General features: G+C 37.3%; 5 protein-coding genes across 6 annotated transcripts; 3 read left to right on the top strand and 2 right to left on the bottom strand.

Annotated features, from left to right (window-relative positions):
- Nucleotides 1-53: 53 nt before the first annotated feature.
- On the bottom strand, nt 54-3791 carry LOC117626446 (glutamate receptor 2.7-like). 2 transcript variants are annotated; one of them, XM_034358146.1, is made up of 6 exons: nt 3708-3791; nt 3169-3595; nt 1793-3066; nt 1335-1641; nt 829-1223; nt 54-720 (listed from the first exon to the last, which is right to left on the bottom strand). In XM_034358146.1, the coding sequence occupies exons 2-6, from the start codon at nt 3515-3517 to the stop codon at nt 205-207; spliced, it is 2841 nt and encodes a 946-aa protein (XP_034214037.1). In that variant the 5' UTR covers nt 3518-3595; nt 3708-3791; the 3' UTR covers nt 54-204. The 2 variants fall into 2 exon arrangements, with proteins under 2 accessions (XP_034214037.1, XP_034214038.1); XM_034358147.1 differs by lacking the exon at nt 3708-3791 and having other exon boundaries at nt 3151-3224.
- Nucleotides 3792-6727: 2936 nt separating this feature from the next.
- LOC117625881 (peroxidase 19) lies at nt 6728-8802 on the top strand. Its single transcript, XM_034357471.1, has 4 exons — nt 6728-7171; nt 7299-7502; nt 7755-8336; nt 8696-8802. The coding sequence occupies exons 1-3, from the start codon at nt 6893-6895 to the stop codon at nt 8334-8336; spliced, it is 1065 nt and encodes a 354-aa protein (XP_034213362.1). The 5' UTR covers nt 6728-6892; the 3' UTR covers nt 8696-8802.
- Nucleotides 8803-9291: 489 nt separating this feature from the next.
- On the top strand, nt 9292-10737 carry LOC117626576 (D-aminoacyl-tRNA deacylase). The gene is made up of 8 exons (XM_034358321.1): nt 9292-9459; nt 9568-9659; nt 9750-9816; nt 9903-9933; nt 10020-10160; nt 10289-10314; nt 10406-10461; nt 10555-10737. The coding sequence occupies exons 1-8, from the start codon at nt 9331-9333 to the stop codon at nt 10586-10588; spliced, it is 576 nt and encodes a 191-aa protein (XP_034214212.1). The 5' UTR covers nt 9292-9330; the 3' UTR covers nt 10589-10737.
- On the bottom strand, nt 10704-15421 carry LOC117626575 (negative regulator of systemic acquired resistance SNI1). Its single transcript, XM_034358320.1, has 16 exons — nt 14903-15421; nt 14609-14675; nt 14418-14511; nt 14253-14333; nt 14068-14154; nt 13766-13837; nt 13456-13537; nt 13328-13377; nt 12994-13206; nt 12850-12920; nt 12671-12740; nt 12317-12382; nt 11907-12059; nt 11622-11758; nt 11188-11270; nt 10704-10961 (listed from the first exon to the last, which is right to left on the bottom strand). Exons 1-15 carry the CDS (start codon nt 15009-15011, stop codon nt 11198-11200), a joined length of 1425 nt encoding a protein of 474 aa, XP_034214211.1. The 5' UTR covers nt 15012-15421; the 3' UTR covers nt 10704-10961; nt 11188-11197.
- A 1641-nt stretch (nt 15422-17062) lies between these two features.
- Nucleotides 17063-18861, top strand: LOC117625832 (GDSL esterase/lipase At5g45950). The gene is made up of 5 exons (XM_034357401.1): nt 17063-17551; nt 17639-17769; nt 17880-18113; nt 18247-18493; nt 18573-18861. Exons 1-5 carry the CDS (start codon nt 17251-17253, stop codon nt 18761-18763), a joined length of 1104 nt encoding a protein of 367 aa, XP_034213292.1. The 5' UTR covers nt 17063-17250; the 3' UTR covers nt 18764-18861.
- Nucleotides 18862-19650: the final 789 nt, after the last annotated feature.

The following is a 19650-nucleotide window of genomic DNA, read 5'->3' as shown; positions in this document are numbered from 1 at the left end:
AACAATTTAGTAATTCTTTGTTAATGTTTCAAAATACTTTGTAAACAAGATTGTTTGGCTCCTTGCACTCTTTGTTAATATAACATTAATTTCATACAATTGACAGAGCCAAATCTGGCCTGAGGGTATTTATCAAAACCAAATTAAAATAAAAGAATAAAAACAAAATCTGGTATGGAGTTAATTTTCACTAATATACATATACTATTGCCTTAGTTCTATAGATTCCTGTGGAATGAATTCAATTTGTGCTGGCTCCATAAAGGCCTGTGGATGCTCAGGAGTGTTGGAAGTGGAGGTATAATCCCACCTTAATGGAGAACTCCATTCCTCTACATTAGCAAAAGATGGAGCTCCCTTTGGAATGCTAAGACTTTGATTAATAAATCCTGCTATTCTAACAGTTCTGTTCCAAAGACTTTCATCACTTGGACTTGGACTTGCATTGCCTTGGTCTGCTTCTTGCTGCTGACACTTCCTCATCAAGATAACAAGAGATAGGAGCAAACAAAGGGTGGAAGTAACGCTGGTTATTATAAAGAGGCCGGAGAAATTCTTGAGGCTCAAGCTTTCTGGTGTGTTTGAAGTTGCATTGTTTGAACACTCCCCCTCGGGTGTGGTCAGCCAATGTGTTTGAAGTTTCTTCAGTTCTCCATTCTCCAATAGCTCTAGAATGGCCTTAGTGAAATCCCTGGCTATTGGAGAGCCTTGCTGGAATGCCTGTATTGAATGGTGAACATGAAAACAATTTGATTAGTTTTGCAAATCGAATTCATTCGAATACCAAGATGACATCTTTTATGCATATGTAGTCACATTACTACTCACAAAGCTGAATCCTCCAAATCTGTAGTTTCGTGCAGTGGAAGTATACCCCTTGCAGTTCTGGTTGATGAACACTTCTGCATATGGGAGTTCAAGAAAGGCAGCAGATATACGTTTGCTCTTGAAGTCGTCCACATTGTATTGGGGGCCTACTTCGATGATGTTGCTATTTTTGAATCCAAGAACAACCTCCAGGTAGTTCAAGATAAAAGAATCTGCATCAGAACCAATTTTTGCGTTGGTTCTCTTCAGCATTTCAATGCCTGTTACATTCGGGTTCATTCCTTTGATGGTAAGCATTGAGGACAGATTAGCAGTGTAGCTTGAGCTTAGGATCAATACGACAAACAGCCACTCTATAACAACTACTCTAGTCAAGTTGCTGTAGATTTTCTCTCCTGCAAGATGAATAATTCATGGATTTATATTAGTTCTCTAACAATTTTGGACCAACCCTTTTCATAGTTAGGCACTTAGGCTTACACTAATGTCTGAAATTGGTTACTTACTGTGAGCAAAGAACAAAGACGAGAAGGTGAACCAAGTTGCTGTGCGAATTTGATCCTTAAAAGGGCCACCAAATTCTGGATTGGATGGGCGCTCCAGGAACCACACTATCAACGTTGTGTAGATCAAAATGCCACCGGTCACCACCCACATTTGCCAAGTAAAAGGCTTCAGAAATAACCATGTTGACTCCTCATAGTTTTCTGGAACAATCATTGATAAACCAGACTCCAGATATGGCTGAGTGAAATCCACTTTCTCCAGTCGTTCCGATAGTACGGTTATATCACCAACCACAGCATCATAAGTCTTCCGTTGATTAGTATTTGGATGAAACAAGACAAACATACATTTTCTCTATCAGAAACAAATCAAATGCAACAGAAAGTATATATGAAATTTCAGCATGGAGCAAATGGACTAATTAGAAAATAAAAATATATATAAATAAAGCTCTTACCTTATCTTGGACCAGATTTATCAGACTATCATAGGAGCCATTTCTTGCTTCAATTTCATATGGCAGAGAATAACTCAAATTACTAACTATCATTTTGAAAAGCGCAATGCAGAAACCATCAAATTTCTTCTCATCTGAGTCCTGCCTGGACCAATCAACCTTCACAAATTTGTAGAAGGAAGTTATACCTGGAACCAGAATTCTCATTTTCTTCTCATCAGTAGGCATAGCCCAGCCCTTGGGAGCACTTGTTACGTTCCCGGGCCAAATTATGCCAACACCATTACTGCTGTTTGTGCCTTGGTTGACAAGGCTTGGTGAGAACCCAACCTCTGGTGTCCAAGAGATTAATTCTTTGTCTGTCTTCCCATCCACAATATTTATGATCCTGAACTTAGGAGAATACAACAGCACCCCACCTTCTTTAAAGTACATTTTCCCACTTAGACCGGTGTAGTTGTTGAACAATGTGTTAAACAGCTCCTGAAGGTTACTAGTAGAACTGTTACTAGTCATTCTTCTTAGGGCCTGTGTAATGATTGTCATCGTATCGAATGCTCGAAGAGCATAAATTCCTGGCTTGGAGTTATCTTCTTCTGAAAACTTTGTTTGGAATTCATTCTGGAACTTGGCATAAGAATTAGTATTTTTGGCATAATAGGTCGTGGTTCCTAAAGTGCCTGCCATAGTGGACATATCAGAGCTGTCAAGAGAGTCAAGCAAACTAACAATACTCTCTGTGATTATCCAAGCTGAGTCTCTTCCTACAAGTTCCATCTTCTTAGCCACCCTGAACAGATGAGTAACTGTAGGTAAAGATGACTGAAGAACAATAAACACCCGAGACTGTATGAGGGGAAGCTTCAATAGCTCTTCTAGCTCAACCCAATTTGGGTTAGACAGAGAAGAAACTCGTGGGAGAATCAAACGGTGCTCAATCTTTGAACCAACGTCTCGAAGGGCCTCAGATAAAACAGCTAGCGTCCCTACAGCACCACCATAGCCATCGTCTTCGTATATTACAACAACCCTTTTCCAATGGTAGGCAGAAACTAAATCAGCAATGCATTTCATTTGAGCAGAAGCATCTGTTGCCATTCGTATCAAATGAGGCCAGCGGCGTTGCATTAGGGGCGGGGTTATAGTTGGTGCTGCAAATGAAATCACTGGAACTTTAGATTGGTTTCCTGCATGATCAGCTACTTGAGCTGCTTCTTGCCAAGTCTCCATGCCAACTATCGCTTCTACCTTCTTTTCCTTTATCAGCTCTTCAGCTGCAACAAAAATTTAAATAAAGAGAAAATTCCATAACTACTTTATGTTCAAGCTAATTACATGGTGATGACTGTTATAATTACCATCATGTGTTTACTAACCAGCAGAAGCAGCACGAAAGGGATCTCTGCCGGAGTCTCGAAAATGAAGGATTAGCTTATGAGTCTTTGAACGGTTGTTGAAGTCCTCAGCTGCAACTTCCATGGCAGCTTTCTGTTCTTTCCCAATACGGGAGTTGAAATTAATGATTGCGCCAACGCTGGTGACATCGCTGCTATTTAGCGCTCCAACTCCATAACCATACGAGAGAATAATGAGCACAGGAAACAAGATCCAAAGTCTATGGACTGTATTAGCTTTGGTGAAAGGAAAAGACATCGGGTTTTGAAACTTTGATTGTGTAACGTAGATGTCAGAACCTTTCCCACATAGCTTGTTTATATATGACATGCCAGGTAAAATTTGTGATTGTGATTGTGTGGCAAAAGAAAACGCCGTATTTTCCAGGAAAATTATCCTTGACTAGGTCTGCAATGAAAGAAGACTAGTGAAATGGGAGATTAATCAATGTGACTCGGTCTGAAAGATTAAGAGAAAAATAAGAATGTAAGTTTCATTTTCCTCAGATTTTAAACCTTACAATTTAGTGATTTGAGGAACCAATTCTCAGATCAGAGTTGGAGGCAGTGTAAGGCTGTGTAAGCTACATGCCGTGCATCTCATCTTTTTCAGCTTTCAACATTGTCATTTTCTTCACGCCTTGTTCATATTGGCGTATTCAGATTGGAGGTTCCGTGGTGCAACATTAAACTTGGATGTAGACGTTGCTTCTCTTATAGTCTTATTGAATGAACGTGTTGTTTTGTTTTTTGTTTTGGTCAAATTGAATGAACATGTTCTGTAGCCCCTATTGCTGACCATTTGTTTTGTATTCTTCTTCCCTTTTAACACCAGCCCACTCCTATCAGATTTCAAGTTAAACCTTTCAAAAGCAATTATTGGCATGGTTGAATTTCGTAGGTTGATTCTTCCTGTGTGGACCAAGTTGACCTTGATATTTAGTTGGGAGTATTTCTTTTTTGTATGAAAGGGATATTCAAGAACCATGATTTATTATTCAAATTGGTCAAGTCTCTACTTCAAACATTCAAGAAGGTGAAAACTCAAACTGAAATAAGTCAATAGATTGAGATGGATTTAGACATAAAATCCTAACCGCACTCTAGTCCACTTTCTCTTTGCCAACAACCAACCGCAAGGAAGTTAAGGGGGGAGGTGGCCACCGCCCATCTTCCTCTTCCTCTCCTCATCTCCCATTCTTTTTATCTCATCTTTTGTCTTCCTCTTATCCCCTCTTCTTCTCCCCAGATAGTTTAGATATGTTTATCTCTTTGTTTTATTGATTGTTTTTGCAGTGTTCTAGGTGGTTGGTGTTGTCTTTATCTCGACAACAGCTACAGTAGTGACGCTGGATTGTGTCTCTCCTCGAGAGAGTTGTGATACCTGGTGCCTGATGTTTTGTCTATGTTTCAGCGGCAAAAGCGACGGTAGTGGTAGTTGTTGGGATGTGGTGCTCTTCTCTACTCTGCGCTGACCAAAGAACTATGCTTGGTCATAGGAGGTTTTCTTTGTCCAGTTCTGAGTTGAAGTGGAGTGCTTCTCAGGGTTCCTTTTACTGTTGTTTATGTGTTCCTCTTGCGTGTTCTCTCCTGGTTTCTTCTATGGTATGCCTTACAATTTGTGTGGCTGTCAAAAGATTATGATTTTGCTCATAAAAGACTTCATTTGACGATTGGGATGTTCTGCGGTCCTCTCATGTGAGTTTATTGTGTTGGTATATAGTTGCGGTTCTCGTTGAAGGTCTATGTGTTACTTTTTGTTTTTGATTTGTTCTTTTATTGTAATGGTCCAAAGTGACATGAATCAGACTCTCTTGTTAGTTCATGACATGTGTGATACTTTTTCCTTCCCTGGGGTTTATCCCATGAGGTTGTCCAAAGAAGGGTTCAACGAGGCCACTGTATCATGTCGTTCATTGTACGTCTTTGGTTCTACGAATGAATTCTTTTTCTCAAAAAAAAAACAAACAAACAAGCAAACAAAGAGATGGATTTAAAAAAAGAAAAGAAAAGAATAATAATAACGTCATAGCATTTTGTCTCATTTGTGGCATTAAATTCGACTTAATTGCAATTAAGTCCAAATCAATCCTTATGAGTCTCATCCCTAAATAAAGCGAGGCACCTCATTTTGCAACATAAAAATAACTAAGCAATAGATAAGGACTCACCACCAACCATGTGGACCAGCAGGTCATAAGCTAGAGTTATTTGTCTCTTAAGCAGTAGAAAGAAAGAGATGACATGGGAAAAGTTATTCTTTAGAGAAATAATATTTATTTATTCTTTTTTTTAAAGTGACATTGGCATATAAAAAATGCAAAGGAAAAAAGCTGCTATAACTAAGTTGCCATTGTCTTCTTCCATAAATCACAAGCTTCACATTTTTTTAATCCTCTGTTTAACAGATTATATAAATTTGTACTTGATGTGCAACTCAGAGTCTCTGCAGCCGCTACCCACCACACCATGTTCCTTATTTTAAGATCCTCACTGGAAAACTGATGTGTTTTAGAGTTTGACTTCAAAGGCTGCACATTTTTTGTCTCTTTTTTGGCCTGAAAAAAAAAAAAAAAGAGCCTGCAGCCTGCAGGTTTCAAGCAAATCATTTTTCTGTTAAAAAGCTGAAACAAAACAGAGGACCTAGTGAATGAAAATATGCAAAGCATTATAAGCATTAGGTTGTGGGCTCCTGCCAATTCGACAAAATAAGTAATAATATTTATCCAATAACATAATAACTAATAAGCATTTGTTATGTGAAACCCAATTTACCATCATTAATCTGCTTTTAGGGGTGGGGGGCCTGGGCTCCCACCTTTCATTTAACCTTTTTATTTAGCCTTTGGCTGCTTTCTCTTCTCTTTTTCAGGTCCATACATCAGATGGTCCACAGCTTTTACTGCACTCACAACAAAAAGCTTACACTTCCTGAGACAAGCATAAATGGGCAACTGAATAAGCTACTTTTAACTTCTCAGACTGTAAATGAAAACAAATGGATCAGACCAAAGAGCTTTAAAAGCAATGCATGTAAGAAGAGTTTATGATCTGATAAGGTCCCTCCTTGCGCATGCTCTGCAATAAAAGAATTCATCAGGTTTGGATGGTCAGGGGGTTGAGGGTCCTCTCCCGAATAACTTACTTACATCGGGATGCTATTGCGACGGTATTCCAAACCAATCACGCATTGAAACACCCTCCTCAAATAACACTTCTGTTACAAAATGATTAAGTTACCTTATCTAAACAGAATCAAAAGAGAAAAAAGAGGTGGTAAGACAATAATTGGCTACTTTGTTGTTCAATCAAGAATGATTGAGGATCACAAATAGGCATACCCGTGAATGATTGATTCTCTATAAACGTGACATTTAAGCATCTAGACCTCCTTATAAATATATTTTTAGTTTGATTCAAATGACATAAATAACTAACAGCCAGTCCACTTGTGTAATTTTATAACTTTGAAAGCCTCAAAGGGGCTGCTCTGCTGCTTCCTTTTTGGCTTTTTATAAATTAGACCTTCATGTGTTTCCACTTCACTTGGCTTCACGGGTCCTGTTTCTCTTTTATTTTTCAACCGAAGGGTAATTTGTCCCAAACAAACTTCCTCTCCCAACTTCTTCACTTTTATATTCTGCTCCACTATTGGCATTGGTTCTTTCCTTGTCCTAAGCTGCACCATAATCCGAAGTTACAAAACATGCCTGTCCTTACCTCTTCTTCTTCTTCTTCTTCTTTTACATCCATTTCTTTGTCCATTTTCTTGCTGCTCATTCTGTACAACACTACTGTCATTTGTTCAGCTACAACCAGGACCAAGACGACTCACCCAAACCGCCAACTCTCTGTTAATTACTATGCCAAATCATGTCCTCAAGTTGAGCAGCTCATCGGCTCCATCACATCCCAACAGTTCAAAGAATCACCTGTTTCAGGCCCGGCAACCATTCGCCTTTTCTTCCATGACTGCTTTGTTGAAGTAATCACAACTCCATCTAACAATGCACATTGGTTTGGTTTAAATTTTCTACATGCATGTGCATTTTAATGTATTAATTTTTGTCAGTCTGTCTCTTTTGACAATTTTGGGTTCGAATATATTGAAGGGTTGTGATGCATCGATAATCATAAGCTCAAAGCAGCAGGGGAACAAAATGTTGGCAGAGAAAGATGCACCTGATAACAAGGACCTGAGAGAAGAAGGCTTTGAAAGTGTGAGGAAGGCCAAGGCTGTTGTGGAGAGCAAGTGTCCTGGTGTTGTGTCTTGTGCAGACATACTTGCAATTTCAGCCAGAGATTATGTCCACTTGGTAAGTGCCAAAGATTCTCCGCCTTTGCCTTCTAATCTATAATGCTGCAATGTGGACCTGTAATGCCATGATTTTGACACTCCCAATTTAGCTCCTGGCACTCCTCCAAATCGAGTATTTTATAATTTATATGTACACACATTGTGCCGGAAACTAAAGCGAGAGGGTGGGAGTGTCAAAATCATTACCCTTTTAATTTTACATGCGTATTGACATTTTTTTTCTAATTTTAATTTCAATGGGGGCGGGCAGGCAGGGGGTCCATACTATCAAGTTAAGAAAGGGAGGTGGGATGGGAAAATATCAATGGCCTCAAAAGTGGCCTCAAATATTCCCCAAGCAAATTTCACAGTGGATCAGCTACTCAAACTCTTCAGTTCAAAAGGCCTAACACTTGAAGACCTAGTTGTTCTTTCTGGTGCACATACCTTCGGCTTTGCTCATTGCCAGAACTTTGTAAGCAGGCTCTATGACTACAGGGGATCCAAGCAGCCCGACCCGGTTATCGACCCGAGACTCCTGAGGGCCCTAAGAATGTCATGCCCACATTATGGTGGAAATGCTGACATTGTTGCACCATTTGATGTCACTACACCGTTTGTGTTTGACCATGCCTATTATGGGAACCTAGAGGCTAAGTTGGGCTTGCTTGCATCAGACCAAGCTTTATCTTTGGACCCAAGAACCAAGCCTATTGTCCAGGCGTTGGCAAAAGATAAGCAAAAGTTCTTTCAAGCTTTTGCTGCAGCAATGGAGAAAATGGGCTCAATAGGTGTGAAAAGAGGAAGAAAACATGGGGAGAAAAGGAAAGACTGTAGTATGCATATGTTATGATAATTTTTTGAGATATTTAGTGATATACCCATTTCTAGCACTAATATTATAAATAAACCCTACACAATTGAATTCCTATAAACAAACCAAAAAAAAACCCAAAAAATGATAGCTAGCCTTATTGAATTTAATATTAATTATTAAATTACTTTGATGCCCTATTGAGTGCTTTGGGTATTTTTATGAGATTTTGGGATTGAGCTTGTTTTAAGAAATTGATGGCAGTTTTGTAATTTATAAGAAGTTAAAAGCTTTTTTGTTATGTTGTAAATGGGCTTTGGGTGTGTTTCTAAAGTCCATTTTATATAGGGTATTTTTATAATTTGGGCCCCCATATTGGGTATAATAGTGAATCTCCCTAATTTTTTTGTTCTTTTTCATTCCTTGTGGTGGGTCAGTTTAGACATTTTCCCTGTCCTAGTTCATTCTTGGGTACCCTTTGGATCGGCTTTGGACTTTTGGTCTCTTTTTGGTGTTCGGGGTAATTTGTTAACTATTGGTGCAAACGTTACTTGTTTAGGGCACAACAATAAGACATACAGAGAAAAGAAAAAAAAAACAAAACAAAACCCTACTTTATGACAGAAATATTGTACTCTTTTTTTTTTTTATATATTAAATATAAGCCATAAATAAAACTACAAGTGAAAATGAATTTCTCACACACAACAATAAAGTGTCATGAGGGTTGGAATCTACGACTTTTGCAAATCAAAGCACTTTTAAGTTAGGCGCTTTTAAGATTGAAATATATGATTTATGCAAATCATGGTGTATATAATTGGTCGAGAATAGTCCAACAATGATATTCCCGCTTCATATAAGTTTTTCTAGTTACAGAGGTGGATGGTCTTCGGGGACAGATTCAACAGGTTGACAAGTTGACTGGTTTCTGTTTTTATCATTTCCACGTGGAATAAAAACTATTAAAAAAGGATGTTTATTTATTTATTTATTTAGGGGCATAATAAAATAAGAAAAATATAAGAAAAACATGTACTGCCTGCCATTGCTAGCGCCTCTCCAACTCCAAGCCCACAACAACTTCCGCTTCCAATCGAAACCCAAACCAATCAGAGCGATGAGAGCCGTGGTCCAGCGAGTCGCCTCCGCAAGCGTCGAGGTCAGTCCGTACACATTCATATTCACAGACATTTTCTCTCTTTATTTTCTTTTTCTTCATTATCCAACGCCTCAGCGGTGTAAGATAGCAAATTGCTTGCATTTGCAGGTAGAAGGGCGCACGGTGTCGGAAATTGGGCCGGGTTTGCTGGTCCTGGTGGGCCTCCATGAGTCGGATTCCAACTCCGATGCCGACTACATGTACTCTCTATCTTGACTCTTGAGCTTCTCTCTTTTTTGTTTGATTTCAATTTCAAAATTAAACCGAGAGAAGTTAATTAAAATTTTCAGATGCCGGAAGGTCTTGAATATGAGGCTGTTCCCAAATGAAAGCTCTGGCAGAGGATGGGACCAAAACGTAATTTCCCCAATTTTCCTATTCTAACTTCAACTGTATTAACGGCTTTTATATTTACTTTAAATATTTGTATATTTATCTTTCAGGTAATGCATAGAAATTATGAAGTCTTACTGGGTAAATTTTATTTATTTTTGTGATGGTTATTGGATTTGTATACTTGGAAGAAGTAAAGTCTAATGCTGTGAGAGTGTGAATGGCAGTGAGCCAGTTTACATTGTACGGAGTGTTGAAGGGTAACAAGCCAGACTTCCACGTGGCAATGCCGCCCCAGAATGCAAAGCCCTTTTATGCTTCTTTGGTGGATAGCTTCAGAAAATCTTACAAACCAGATGCAGTCAAAGGTGTGATATTGCTTGCTTTGCTTCATGAATTACTAAATCTTTTGTTCAGAATCAGATGTTGTCAATTTTAGCTACTTTCATTTCGTTTCGAAATGCATTTGATCTCTTTTACGGTTGTGTGCATGCAGATGGTGTGTTTGGAGCAATGATGAAGGTAAAGAGTTTATTTTACTCTTTCTGCATTATCCTGAGAAATCTCTGTAAGTCTTGGATCATTTGTATATAAATAATGGTGTAATAAACAGGTCAACTTGGTCAATGATGGACCAGTCACAATGCAGATTGACTCGCAATCCCCCAAGTAAATAAATAATACTCCCCTGGTGTTTGCAGTTTGTTCCATCTTAGTGTTTGCTTTCGACTTAGTTTTTGATTTTGTTAACAATCCTCTCAGGAACTCAAATGATGTGATAGAAGAACAATCATAATTTTCGTCGGTTGGCTTGACGGAAGATTTAACAATGGACTGGAATTTGAATCTGGATTTGTGGGATGTAATATTCAACATTCTTGATTGATCATGTGAATTTAAGGTAGCATGTATGGATGCATCAAGTTCAAGTTATGTTTTTGGAGAGATGGCATTGTTCATAAATATTTATACATTTTGGGGTTTTTTTCTTCTTAAATATATAGCCAAAGCAATACGCATTTACAAAAACATTTCCAACAGTCTTCTACAGATATATCCTAAAACAAAGATAAATGAGCTGCATGAAGGTTTAGGACCTGCCAAAATAACGCATGCAGCACATTCCTTAATGCTTGTCAAGCTTCCACAAGATGCTATTTGCAGCTGACCTGAAAAAAAAACCGGAAACTAGCAGAGCAGTTCTTCAGATGAAAATACAATTGTTGTAGCTTAGGATAAAAATCAATCCCTGGCAATCTAACATGATCAAGATCCAAGTCAAAGTCAATTATTTTAGCGGGCATTTTTTATATCCATCCATGAATGTGCAGTTCATTGCATACATGAGCCAATTCCTACTATATAATTACATACAAGAGCTTTAAATCAAGTTACCTGAAACATACTATGACTTTGCTGATATGATAGTAGCTGCCGTAAATAGTGCTTCCTTTCCAAGTGACAAAATCTCCATCTGCCTGAACCATGTAATGTAATAATATGAGGTTAAAAAGAAGAAAAAACAAAAGATGCTGAAATTGACAATAGACATTTCAATTGTCAAGAGTACATGTAAGAAATGAATGAAAAAAGTATAAGAAAAAACGATAAACCGCATGGATATTATGTTCCATTAATGGATTTGGACATTAGCAAATTCATGACAACATTACTGGTTTCATGGTCACTGTTTGAACAAGCTCAAGTTTGTATGTCTTATGCCTAACCTTTGTTAGTTTAAAACAATGTTAGGAGTACTGAGCCAAATACTACAGGGCATGAACATGTGCAGAGAAAACATGAAGCATTGGTTCTGATTCTGATCTTACTTGTCTGCTGTCTTCATATTTTTAAATGCAGATATTATATTCTTGCATATCTCAATAAGCAAGCGGCAACTTCTTTCTTCATTGGAAGCAGAGGTGTCTTCAACAGGATGGTGCTCACTTGGTAGCGACAAATGAGCCTGAAAAATCAACACACAACCACAACAATCAAGAATGTTACGGAAAATTGACTTTACATCCTTTGAAGAATCAACCAACACATCACCCCATAAAACTAATTTTATTAGAAGAATGCTACTAGTATGTATGAATAGAAAGAATAATCACCTGAAAGCCATGTGCTAACAACAACTGAACTACTTCTGTCCTAATCTTTTTTAAGGTACTTTTTGTGCTGGTGATATTTGAAAAGCACTTCAATGCTCCACTGAATGATGCATTGTCCGTAGGACTGTTTGACCTACGAGTGCGAACAGAAGGCTACAACAAGTATAATATAATAAATTAAATGAGGATATTATCAATAACGCAAAATTGTGCTTTCAAGTTACTTCATAACCATATCAAACGCACTCAGGAAAAAGTAAGCAGACAACAGATAACACCAACAAAAAAAAGCATTTCAGGACAATAAAAACACAGATAAAAGAGGAAAAAAAAGGGAAATACCAACAGAAGTACCTTGGTTGGCTGACTTTAAAACAGAATAGTTTTATTACCGCACTATGAAAGCTTACCTTACCAATGTATTTCCACAAGTACTGCACAACTACCTCAAGCTTCCATTTAGGTTCATTGAAAACCTGCAATGCATCCTCATAAAGAACTGGCAGAAGACATAGTGGCCAACTTATCATAAATAGTCAAATTTCTCATTCTTAAACATTAGGAATGAAGCATAAGAAATTCCAAAAACTCAAAAAAATTGCTAATCATACTCCAAGTCCATATGAACCCAGATACATCGTCAAACTTTAAGTGAGATATGAAACTTGTTCCGTGTGAGGTGGCTGGCACATAGATTATATATGGATACAGAAACATGGCAAACCACAAGCGAAAAAGGGATAGCGATTAAAAGAAATATGAACCTGAAGAAACGGGGAAATAATATTTCTATTGTATGTTAGCTCGTCCAGAATTATCTCCACCAGAGGAGTTCTGCACCAACCCAAAAAGTGCAGCTATCTCAACAAATAGAAGATGGTACATGTGAGAGAGAGAGAGAGAGATAACAACTTTAACTCTACCAAGAACGAGAAACAAATACCTGACACCATCAGCTCGGGTAGTAGAACCTTGCATCTCTGCACTCTTCTTGGACACATCAAGCTCCATTATCTGAACAGGACCAAAATCAGTGCCAATGCAGAAACTGATTCTACAAATATTAAAACATTAATAAGGGGCTTACCATTATTAGAAACTTCTGCATGGCTATGCAGGTATGCTTTCCTACCTCAAGTAAAGAAATTGCAGCAGCAGTATCAAAATTTTCAGCTGGTTGTGCCACAGAATTCTCTGAACATATCAGATCGTCGGTGAATCCAGTACAGTTTAGATACAGTTTACACATAATGGTCAAGCAATCCTTCATCAAGCTTTTGTAGTTTACTTTTCTTGACACCTTCAAAAGATAACTTAATTTTGAGGGCAAGATTCGTGGTATAAAAATCACTTAATAACCAGATAATCAACAATGGAAAACGGGCTCTTCAGTATTCATGGCTTGAAAGAGAAAGGGATACCAGAAGCATGTTCAGTAAAGACTCTCTCAGAACTACCCAGTTCATGGTATCTGCAAACAATAACGAGCAAATTGAAACTTCCAGAAAGTTAGAGGCATAAAATAACCGATAATTAGATATCAATTTACCTTCATAGACACTGTTACGTGGTCGAAAATCTCCTTCAAAAACGGTAACTAGGTATTGAAACAATAGCATGTTTGTTAAGGACTGCAACAAAAGAAGATCAAGTAAGACCAAAAAAGATGGGGAAATTCCGCTTATCCAATGAAGCAGGACAAGTTAAGTAATTATATGGCATAAAACTACCAGAACAAAACACTCAGTCAAAACTCATAACCACAAATTGAAAGACAGTTTTTTTACAATACAACGATGAGATTAGCTAGCACGAATTGAATGGAACATTTTCTATTCTCTTACAGCGAGTGAACTAACCTTTGTTTCTGATGCTCGTAAGTTTCCTTCATCGGTTGCGTCAGCAAGGTCTTGTATCAAAAGTTGGAAACCCTGCAGTTGGCAAGAGAACACTTAAGCAAGGTGAAATTGCAACAGATAAGCTACTGAAAATCAAGTTCCAATTAGAGTTTCAAGCGGTGATCTATTACCCTTGTCTATGCACCATGACTCTTTCCAAATAGAAATAGAAAAAGCAAATTAAACAAACTAATTACTGTTATACTAATGGTTAAGAACTCCAAAATAATGCAAACTGCCAGTCCACATCAAATCTAACTCACTGATGAGTCAACTGGTCCCTCTGAGTTATTAGCAGCTCCCCTCTCACGGCTAGCATTTTCGGAGCTGAAAACGAATGGAAACCAAACCTAACAAGCACAGAGAAATGACATCAATTATGATACAATATGAGCCAGTTACAACAGAAATTTATATCAAATAGACAGAGGAAAAAAAACCTTAGTACCTCTTGAACCATGATTAGTTCAGGCACACTGCTTGATGAATTTGATTTATCCACATCAGAAGAATTTACCCGAGGGAAACGCTACAAAATAAGGCAAAAAGAATTAGTGAGAAAACTTTGCACCATCTGAATATAAATTGAAGTTTTAATGGAGCGACTGGGTACCTTATCTAACTCATTCAAAAGCTGAAAACTTGCCATAGTCAATTCTAGAGACTTTCCAATCCTCAAGATGGAGAAGATTGCCTCATACATTTTACTGTGCAACAAGATTGATATAAACAGATGGGTATTAGGACAGACATGCGTTGTAAATATCAATTTACCGTATGCCTATAACAAAGAGAGATATATACTAGGTAGGTGGAGTTCCATTTTTTGCTACAATGGAAGCAGCACGAACGGCTTCGATAAAAGCGACTCCTGTTCATCAATTACCAAATAAATTATAAAAATGTTGGAAGAAAAGATACAGATGAAACGGTGCAATTCTACTGTGAGACAGAACTGAGTTGAAATTTTCGTTTTCCGAGCACCAAAACAACTAAGACGTGAACTAATTTTAGCTCGCTCACTTCCTTTTCTAGCAAATTTTCTTGGCAGACAAACAGAAAATTAGCAACAAAAGCCAATAACAGAGCTAGACTTACTATCCTCGAAGGCGTCCAGAGTGTCTTTAGCTTCAGAAGAGTCGAGGATTGCCAATATGTTCTCTTCGATCCCTCCTCCCACGGTACTCATACTGACAGGCCTCTCCATCTCTCCCTCTGCAAAAATTTCGAAACCCTAATCCGTCTTTTGGACTGAGGAGGAGAGACAATAGAAGACGTAAAAATAATTAAAATAAAAATGTTTTTCTGTTCCCGCCAAAAACGAACGCAGACGGAACTGACGCCGTTTGTGCTTGGAAAATGGTCTTGAAGGTTTTAAGTTCAAACTTAAAAATTAAAAAGTTCCGTTGCCGGAATTGAACCCGGGTCTTTCGAGTGAGAGCCAACTAGGCTACAACGAAATCTTGGTAAATTTTAGGGATGTACAGGATCCAAACTAAACTGAAAAGATTCAAAGTTTGAAATCCAATTCAAACTGAAAAGATCCCACTTTTTAAAAATATATACAAATATTTGCATTTTCTAGTGTTCAAACCTAAACCACCTTTCACGTTCTACTTACACCAACACACCAACACAACTTTATTGATATTCTTTAGAAAAATTATATTAATATAGCATAAAAATTATAGATTTCTAAGTTTTTGTGTTGACTTAAGCCTTTTTTTTTTATTTAAGGAAATTGATGTAATTTGAACTCTAAATGTCGAACTTCCTGTTGTAGTGTTGTTTTCTAAAATTTATTTATATCTATTTAGTACATACTTAATGGTATTTTCTATTGAATTGAATTCTATACGATTATTTTTGCAATTATCACATTTTTGTGCAAACCGATCATCCAATCCAATTCAATGTACACCCCTAGTAAATTTGCTTAAATGACTAAAGTTAAATGTTACCCTTTGATCCATACATATTTTAATCCATTTCATGAAAATTAGTTTTTTTTTTTTTTTTTAAAAAGCACAAGCAATAGTCTAAATTATAAGGTGAGGATTTCTCACACACACACACACATAATTATGATGCCGTGGGGATTCGAACTTGAGACTTCTAGTCTATAAGTCAATGCAAAGAATAGTCAATGCAAGTCAATATATAGAATTAAAGAAGAATAAAGTGTTTCTGTATTGTATTTTCAATCAACTAACTATTACAAAGCATAACACACTCCTTAACAAAATAACAACACAGATTAGCTGTCTAACTAATACACATGCTAAGCACCTGACTTGTAACTAATCTCTTACCTAACTTGTTGACTTACTAATTGCAGTTAATAAATTCATTTTTTCACTCGAGTAGACTCCTTTTGCTTCATAAAAACTAATTAAAACGATAAAAAAATAACCTGCATCATATGAGCGAATAATAGTTGTGTATTGAAACACTCCTCATTTATGTTCAAATAATACAATATTTATTTGATTATGAATAGAAATAATAGAACCCAAATCTTTATGATCAAATGACATTCAAGTGTACCTTAATGCAATTTTTTTGACACAAAATGACATTACTACATGCAGCATGTATCACACAAATCAGTAAATTGTGTGGGTCAAAACGATCAATGAATGCTTGTACATTTTTTGAAAAAATATTTTCTGATTCTGACCTACTTGCTCTTCAAACAATAAATGTGGTATTCCCCAATCCAATATCATAAATCAACACAAGAAAAAAGCCAGGCACATCATCACTATTTCAAAATGTAAACTTAGACTCAAATTTGGTTCCAAATAATTGGACAGCCAATTTCTTGACTTGCCATAAAAGATGAGCAGAAATCTGTTGGAGCATTAAATTTTGTCCAGCGACCATGCAATGCAATTCCACCACACAAATGTTTAGCATTAACTATCTATCATTACATCTGCTATAGAAAAATCTCCAGTTTGCTTTATGCAGCTATGCGCATATATATAATATTGCAACTTTATATGAATAAAAACCAGGGGAACAAAAACTTAAAAATGGCCCTTGCAATATTCGACTTGTTAGCTGGCCAACAGCTGGTACAGTCCATACCAGAGACATGAATTTATTGCTTAATAATCACACACCAGGTCACTGGCTCCTTCTTATTGATATCTCATTTAGAACTATATGATTTGGGATCATTTTAGTTCATGAAGTTAAGAGAATATTTTTGCTCGCCACCTTTAACTAGAGTTTAACATTATCATTCCGAAACGACTTTTATGTGCGTCTAATGGGCTCTAGAGTCTACAACATTTATGTGACATATCTGCTTGAGTAGCTAGCGTTAAATTCACTGTCCCAAAATTACAATCCAAGCTATTTACAACATCAGCATATTAAAGAGGAGGTGAGGGAGGCCAAGCTCAACACAAAACAAGATCCGAAGTTTTTCCACTGTCATGCATCAAACTTGGCCAATAATGGTGGAGAAGAAGGGGACACTTGTGATCGTGGAATTGGCTTTGCTGCTGCTGCTGCCTTTGCTCTCGGGAGCTCTAGACATTGTTAAAGCGAGGGAAATTGCTGCTCGCTACAATGTGACATGTATCTTGGTCTTTGGAGATTCAAGTGTTGATTCTGGCAACAACAATTTTATAGTGACCACCATAAAGAGCAATTTCCTTCCTTATGGCAAAGACTTCTTCAATGGCCGCCCAACTGGAAGGTTCAGCAATGGAAGGCTTGCCACAGATTTCATTGGTAAGCATGATTAATTAGTCACATTAATAAACATTATCTTGTATGCAGTTTAATTAACTTGAAAATATCCGCTTTATGAATTACCAGCGGATGCTATTGGCTACACAAAAACAATCCCAGCATTTCTTGACCCCAATCTGAAGCTGGAAGATCTGCCTCACGGTGCTAGTTTTGCATCAGCTGCTTCGGGTTACGATGATTTCACCGCCAATATTTCGGTAAATTCTTGGGATTAAGTACTTAATTAGATGTTACTTAAGTAAATGCAACATATCAAGTAATACATGTCACATTTTGATTTTAAACTTTTCTTGTTATGGTTCAACAGAGTGTTCTATCTCTTCCCCGCCAGCTGAAGTATTTGATGCATTATAAAGTCAAACTAAGAAAACTGGTTGGTCAGAAGAGAGCTGAGGATATCATTAGAACTGCTGTCTTCGTCATGAGTATGGGCACAAATGACTTTCTCCAAGACTACTACTTGGACCCAACTCGCCCCAAGCAATTCACTGTGGAAGAGTATCAAAATTACTTGGTCTCTTGCATGGCTAATGCCATTCAGGTGCTCTTCATCTCTAAATTAATCTCATAGTTTTTGGCCATACTGCCCTTCGTGCCCTATCCAATTTACATTTTGTACCCATCATTGGTTGAAACTTTTTTTTTTTTTTTTTTTGCCATTAATTTTCTTGCAGACAATGCATAGGCTAGGAGGCACAAAATTAGTTGTTGTTGGGGTCCCTCCTTTGGGATGCATGCCACTTGTCAAAACGATAATGGACACGACAACATGTGCCGAAAATTACAACAAAGTGGCATTCTCATTGAATTCCAAGATACAAGAGAAATTGGAGACCATAAGCACAACATCTAGAATGGAAACTGCCTTTGTCGATGCTTACGGTATTATCCAAAATGCCATAAACAACCCAGCATTGTATGGTAAGTTTAATTTCTCTGCTTTCTTTCTATACATTAATATCAGAAAGACTGAGAATTTAAGTTTTGTGAAAACTGGCAGGTTTGTCTGAGACTTCAAAAGGGTGTTGCGGGACTGGAACCATAGAGTTTGGAGATTCATGCAGGGGCTTAGAGACATGCACTGATCCAGAAAAATATGTATTCTGGGATGCTGTTCATCCAACAGAAAAAATGTATAAAATCCTTGCTGAGGAGGCTATCAAAGCTCTTGCTCAAAAGCTCCGTGTCTGAAAAAAGGATTTTGGTTGGGGGTATTAAGTAAGATATGTAACAAAATCACTTATTCTTGAATTACTTTCACCGAAATTGAATTTTCAGATTTTTAAATATCGATTCAAGAGTTTCAACTAATTTTGTACCTATAATTATTTCATACTACTAAAATATGAATATAGTTTGAATACTTTAGGTTAGATTTTATTCTTCTCCATAAAGAGATATATATGAGTTTACATGAGTACTTTACAAGAAAATAGATACAGTAATCAATTAAGATAGTATCTCCTAATTATAGAATGATTTGTCAATTATATAAAATAGGAAAGTAAATCTCTTAATTAATCAATGAAAGACTCACGTCAACACATACATCCGCCCTATTGTGTCAAACTATAATGAAAGCAAATTGCAATTCACTATCCTTAACTACAATTCTTCGAGCTCCTTTGCCCACAAACCCCTGTAATTAATTATTTAATTGCTATCAAGATCATCAGAGTTAATTTTCAAGACCCAAATCCTCTCTGCAAATTGCAATAGTCAATCAAACTGCACACGGATCGATCGGCGCCATGATTAGACCTCGTGCTACCAAAAGGAGTTGGAGCAGTAGAATATCCCAATCCAAACCTATTGGAGAAGCCCCTGATCATCATCAGTCTCCATTAAAAAGATCAAAATGGTGGGCACCCAAAAAATCAATATCGAAAGAGTTAGCCATGCTCATGAATATTAGTCTTGATGATCTCCCTCAGTTTGTATTGCTAGAAATTCTTTCCCGACTCCCTCCTAAGTGTGCGGCTCGATGCATGTGTGTGTCCAAACGTTGGTTCAGTCTCATCTTTGATCCTTATTTTTTTCGACACTATTTCCAAATCCAAAGTGATAACCAAAACCCC

The sequence above is a fragment of the Prunus dulcis genome, chromosome 4, assembly GCF_902201215.1.
Source record: "Prunus dulcis chromosome 4, ALMONDv2, whole genome shotgun sequence".
Classification (NCBI taxonomy): Eukaryota; Viridiplantae; Streptophyta; class Magnoliopsida; order Rosales; family Rosaceae; genus Prunus; species Prunus dulcis.
Note: the sequence above shows the minus strand (reverse complement) of the source record. Positions and strands in the feature narration are given on the sequence as shown.